At 43.9% G+C, this 6,000-nt stretch overlaps 1 protein-coding gene across 7 annotated transcripts in view; it reads right to left on the minus strand.

Annotated features, from left to right (window-relative positions):
• The window catches only part of ppfia2 (PTPRF interacting protein alpha 2), a gene marked incomplete at both ends in the record, with an annotated part of 127,496 nt that overhangs the window by 31,811 nt on the left and 89,685 nt on the right, over positions 1 to 6,000 (minus strand). For all 7 annotated transcript variants that reach the window (XM_079236009.1, XM_079236008.1, XM_079236006.1 and 4 more), the window contains 3 exons: positions 1,506 to 1,580; positions 2,420 to 2,584; positions 5,349 to 5,450. In XM_079236009.1, coding sequence (XP_079092135.1) covers positions 1,506 to 1,580; positions 2,420 to 2,584; positions 5,349 to 5,450 — 342 coding nt within the window. The remainder of the gene's footprint in view (positions 1 to 1,505; positions 1,581 to 2,419; positions 2,585 to 5,348; positions 5,451 to 6,000) is intronic.

Below are 6,000 nucleotides of genomic sequence, written 5' to 3' on the forward strand. Positions count from 1 at the left end.
CAGCCATAGGGCATTGACTTTTTTTTTTTTTTTAAATGTGTTCCAGTGTTGATTATTGTCTATTGTCCACTATACATAAACATGAAACAGCAATTTATTCTCTGATCAATTCCAACACATTCTGTTCCATAACCGGCAATAATCAGCGTGCGACCACTTAAACACCTGCGAGTGCGTGAAAGTCAAAGGCCACTGATTTCATCTCATTTCCACATTGTCCGAAACCCCCACGGGGAGACGGGACTCATACCAGACCTCCATCACAAATCAATTACCGGTTTCTTCGCTGGCTGCCGGCTCCGCCCGCCTCCCTGGAGCCTTTCGCGGCGTGGACATTTCTATTCTGCAAAGCAGCTCTAACTGCCTCTTCCTGCGCCTCAAGGTCCAATCACTCATCTGTCCACCGCGCTGACGAGTGCCCCGTAAGCACCGTGAACTTGGCTGTGAGAAAAACGCTTCAAAGTGTCTGACAAAAGACTTTACAGTTTTTTAAAAAGACGACTTTATCACCAAAGCTGTAAAAGAAAAGGAGCGACAGCTCTGGGAACCCGGCGGTCTGTCACATTATTTATTTTGATCAGACCGTCCTTCCATCCAAACACTCAGTTTATCAAACCTCGCTCTGTGTTTCCCTCTCGTCTCCTCTCATCGTCAGATGTGCTTTGACAAACTGCACTCTCATCAACACACACACACACACACACACACACACACACACACACACGCACACACACACACACACACACACACACACACACACCTGCCGCCTCTATCTCGCTCTTTTTTTGTGGATTTTCTCACCGTTTCCACCCACTTCACACGCCTCCCAACCTTTCTCCCTTCTGCTCTTCACTCTCCTCTCTCCTCTCCCTTCATCTTCTCCTCTCCTCTCTTCCCCGACTTTTATTCCAGGCCTGGGTGTCAGACCGGCATGTCTGACAGGCGGGTGAAGTGCCAGCCGGGAGGGTTTTACTCACAACCCTCAGCAATGCGGGAGCTGCTCCGGCACTTCAGCCGGCCTGAGCCGAGGAGGCGGAGGAAGGAGTCGGGCCACCGTTGTTAAAGTGGCCACTCTTCTGTTATTCCGTGGTGTTATTTCCACAATCCGGCAGAGGTGGTTGTTTTATGAGCTGATACATAATTCAGGACAACACATCACAGTGTGTATCAGATTTACATCCACATAAACAAGGAGCACATTGATTCTGTGAGTGCGGATATGGACTCATGTTTCACGCTGCGGTTTCTAGTTTCCTGACTTTTTATTATGTGTTTGTTAATGGTTTTCTTCATCAGGCATTTTTCAGATTTCTTTCTTCGGTAACACACTTCAGTTTTTAAGTATTTTTAAACCTGCCTTGCTTTTATTGATCAGTCAATATGAGCTGTACGTATGCTGGTAGAAGACTTAAATTCATGTTTGTTATCCATCCATCGAGAATGAGGATACAATACAACACAAAGAAGACTCAAATACATAACAATATTCATTATCTGCGACATACCTCCTGATTGGTTGCTGTGAGCTCCTCCTCCAAGACCGACACTCTCTCCAATGACACCCGTAGTCTCTCTCTTACCTGAAAAAAAAAGAAAAGAAAAATCACAATTCTGTAGATCTCCTCTCTTATTAACTCGCACTCAAGAGCAAAATGTCTGAAAGATTGTTGCACTCCCGCTTTAAATTGCAGTCAAAGGCAATCGAGGGTTAACGCAGCAGAAGAAATGCCGCGCTTGTGTCCTCTTTTCCTCCCTCAGCCTCACAAAAACACTTGTGCTGTGGCTTCAAAACAGCTTTTTGAGGCTTTTATTGCTTTTAAAGCATCAGCTGCTACGATACTCTCCTCCTCTGAGAAACTCAGAGTGTACTCGTCTTCTTCTAGGACTGAGATGGAGCTTGAACACGCCCAATATGGATGCCAGATCTCAGAGGAGGTCGATCCCGGATTAGAAGTTAACCAGGGTCCGATTTGGGATCCCCCCTCTGCACATGCCCAAGACTTCATAGGCTTTTAGAGGAGAGGATGAATGGATTACAGGGGGCTGTGGTGATATCACACACAGGGGTCAAAAGGTCATTAATTAGCAGGCTGTGAGGAGGCTGGAGAAACGCTAGTTGGGACTAAAACCAACAAACGTTTCCAGGAAAACACAGATGACAAATATATGTCACCGTCTCAATGATTACAGACATACTTTATGTGTAATCAAAATTATAACATTGAGCGTTTAATAAACAGGGATCTCACGAGCTGCTGATCTATACATCTACATTTTAAGAGGAGACATACATGGAAATCTGCTAATAAAAAACTGATTTCAACGTGCACACATTGTAATTGAGTAATTATAGTTTTTATTACAGACATAAACCGCCACGATACAGCTGACACACTGGCACGCTCTGATGGAGACTCACCTTCTCATCGAGAGCTTTATGGTGTTCGAACAAGGACTTGAGCGCCTTGAGGACCTCGACTTCACTGGAGACTCCCGAAGGAGACTGAGCCTGCCGCTTGACCACCGTCATGCGCAGTGACCGCTCGTGTCTGGACACCAGGCACTCCAGATGCTCCAGCAGTAGCTGGAGAGACACACGGTTGAAATCGTCATCATCACAATCATCATTACCATCATCACCATTATCATTGGGAAACATTTAAATACCCCTCACAGCAGCACAATTAAGGCACGAGCTGGTAAAATGTGAGGATAATGTGAACGAGTCCAGAAGAGAAAAGAACCTCAGCTTTCGTTTCCCCATCAAGTTACTGGAAGAACAAACATTGCGTTACTGTATTCTTCGTCTTTTTTTACTGAAAACATCATCTTTGCCATTATAATTACTTGAAATGTAACTACCATCCTCATCCACATTGGTATAAATAGTTAATTATGTGTCTGAGTCCCAGCCCGAGATCATCATTTTAACAGATTCATTGACAGTAATATATTTTATTTTAAAGGTAATTCGCTGCTGATGTCGTGGCGTTTTTTTTTTCTCTCAGAGTACAGATATGAAAAGATGACTGCAATCCTTCCAGCAGAGCAGAATGGATTATGCTAATCTGGGCTGCTAGGTAGGGAGTGTGTCAAGTCAACTGCCAGCAGACTGGCTTCACAAGGACAGACAGAATGAGTTGCAGAGCTGAACAACAACAACAACAACAACAACAACTAGGAGTAAACAACCAGGATGTGAACTGGGAGAGAGAACACCAGTTGGGCTGCATAGATAACACATTATTCATTACTGCTGGAGATCAGCGTACGGGATCATCTTCTTTCATTTCCCTTTGTGAATCATTGGCGCCAGATCACGGAACCACTGGAGCAGTTTTGGCGGTGATGCAGATCTCGACACTTCATTGCCTCTCGGAAATTGTCCAAGGACATAATATTACATCCAAGATAAGGATCAATGACCTCCCTGTTATTTACTGGAAAAACCTCACTGGCTTCATTGCTGACGCCTTCGCTTCATTCGGCTAAACGCCTGGATTAAATGTACCATGTGGTCCACCACTTGGTTTCACTGGGGAACTAAAAAAAGGGCCTGCATTCTCTTCCTTACTTGCATGACACAGCGAGCATGATATGAATTTAATTTAAGATAACAGAGCATGCAGTATGCAGAGATGAAGATGAAGGTGTGATCAACAGGCTAATCTATTAATCCAATATATTTTCTTATATATTCATCATGGTTTATGTGAATGATAGAAGAAGAAGAAAAGAATCATTAGTCTTAGTTACTTGCGGGAATTTGCTTGTTTAACTTAATCTAGTTACCTCGGGAAAAGAGCCAGGCTAGCTGTTTCCCAATGTTTCCAGTCTTTGTGCTAAGCTAAGCTAACTGGCTGCTGGTTGTAGCTGTATAGTTATGATACATAAGACATGAGAGTGATGCTAATCTTCTTATGAAACTCTTTACAAGAAGGCATATAAGTCCATTTCCACCCATTCCTTTTAAGCCTGCGTCCAGTATTCCTTTATATATAGTTCCAAATCAAGTAAAAAAAAAAAACGTAATCGATAACATGCACTCAAGCATCTGGTTTTGCATCTGTTGCTATGGGAAACAACATCAACTTTTAGAACAAAAGCGAGACGATTCACAGTATTTTGTCTCCTCTTTGTTCCGATTGCCTGATGACAAAAAACAATGCGTCTTATTTACAGACACATTTTCAACACAAAACATTTGACATTTACGCATTAAGTGAATCTCTGCAGGAGTGGGGTGGTCCTGTGTGTGTGTGTGTGTGTGCACAGACATCTACTGTCATCTGATAAACTGTCTCAGAGAGTCTCATCAGCAGCCATCACATCTGCATATACATACAAAATGCCCACTGTGGAATCTATCAGAGGGTCTGTCTCATCTGGTCTGTGCATGACTCCAGTCTACGAATTGACCTGCATGTCATTTAGTTGTGGCGCTCATCGAAAACGCCAACATGACTTGTCAGCCCCTCGGTCCACTCTGCCTGCACATGCCTTCAAAGATGTAATTATGAACTGTAAAGCCGTGCCAGCGACTAAACCAAGCCTGATTATGAAAGCTTGCTAAATGCCTATGGGAAGATTCAAGGTGATAATAAAGTGAGAGAGAGAAAATGGCTTTGTCTCCTGCGCCTCACCTCCCCTCCTTTCTGTTTGTCTCAGCTGCTTGTTGTGCTAAAAATCGTCTGCCTCCATCCAGAGAGACAGATAGTGCAAGACTGAGAATCCTCACTTAATCAGCAGCGGGGATGGAAAACAGAGTCTTATCTGTCAACAGCAGAGTGTGCTTACCGCTTTAAAAAGGGAAAGTTTTATTTGATTGAAGATACAGGCCTTCAGCTCCATCGCTAATGTCTTGAGATGTTTTCCCTTCCCTCCACCTTCCCAAACACTTTGACCTGGACACTGCAGGCCACCGGTGCCATTTGGACCTAGTTTTACCGTTGAGCAGCCATCCATGTGAAGTAAGTGCAAAAAATGCTCAGGCGAAATGTGTGGAACTAATGAGGTATGTCTGGACATTGGAAACAGACAGTACGCATGGTCGCTCCAGTGCTTCGGCAGCCTTAAAACCCTCACACACACACACACACACACACACGCACACGAGATAGCGAAGGCTTTGCTTCAGCGTGCAGCAGGCGCTCTGCAGCTCACAGGGAAATTCGGGAGTAAAAGTTTGAGAAACTTGCAAATTCAAGCGTCATCATAAAGTTCACTTCTGGTTGAAATTGACCGAAGGGTTTGAATCTGTTTGGCCAGCGAATGCTTCAGAGGATTGTCGTAGTGTAATCAGTCGAGTGAAACGTTTTTAAAGGCGGCGTGCCGGTGCGGCGCCTCACCCTGGTGTTGTTCCTCTCGGCTTTGAGCTCCGAGATCTCCTCATCCTTCTCCAGCAGCTGCTCCCTGCAGGCGTTCAGCTCCTTGGTCAGCGCGGCGAACTCCTGAGGAACAAAAAGGGAGAAAGAGATCACGGTGAGCTTCACACAACAGCCAGTAAAACAATGCGACATGAGGCGGCGGGAGGTCGTTGGATGGTAGCTGAAGAACAATGAAATATATGCTTTTGATGCAAGGTTTATCACGTCTATAATGTTTAAAGACTTACTAATCAAAAATAGAAGAAAATCCAATAAAGTTTTTTGATGGTACTTGCGGCCCACTTACAGTTCTTAATACTCAAGACCAAGCAATGCTAGACTTTTAAGGCCACAATTACATAAATATAGATTTAAGATAAAAAGCTTTTATTTATCAGCTGCCTTTAACGTCGAGCTAATTTCCTCCAATATCTTGCAGCAGCTGATTCACCGGCTATAGCTCTTATTAATACTCCTTATTCCCTTGTACCCAAATACAAATAAAGTCGCACAGCTGCTGAAAAAGACAAGAACTGTTCATGAAAGATCAAGTATGTAAATATGGGATACAACAGTCGAATATGTTGACATAAATATATAGATCAACAAGAAGCTGGAGCACAATGCCATCTCT

The sequence above is a fragment of the Taurulus bubalis genome, assembly GCF_910589615.1.
Source record: "Taurulus bubalis genome assembly, chromosome: 20".
Taxonomy (NCBI): Eukaryota; Metazoa; Chordata; class Actinopteri; order Perciformes; family Cottidae; genus Taurulus; species Taurulus bubalis.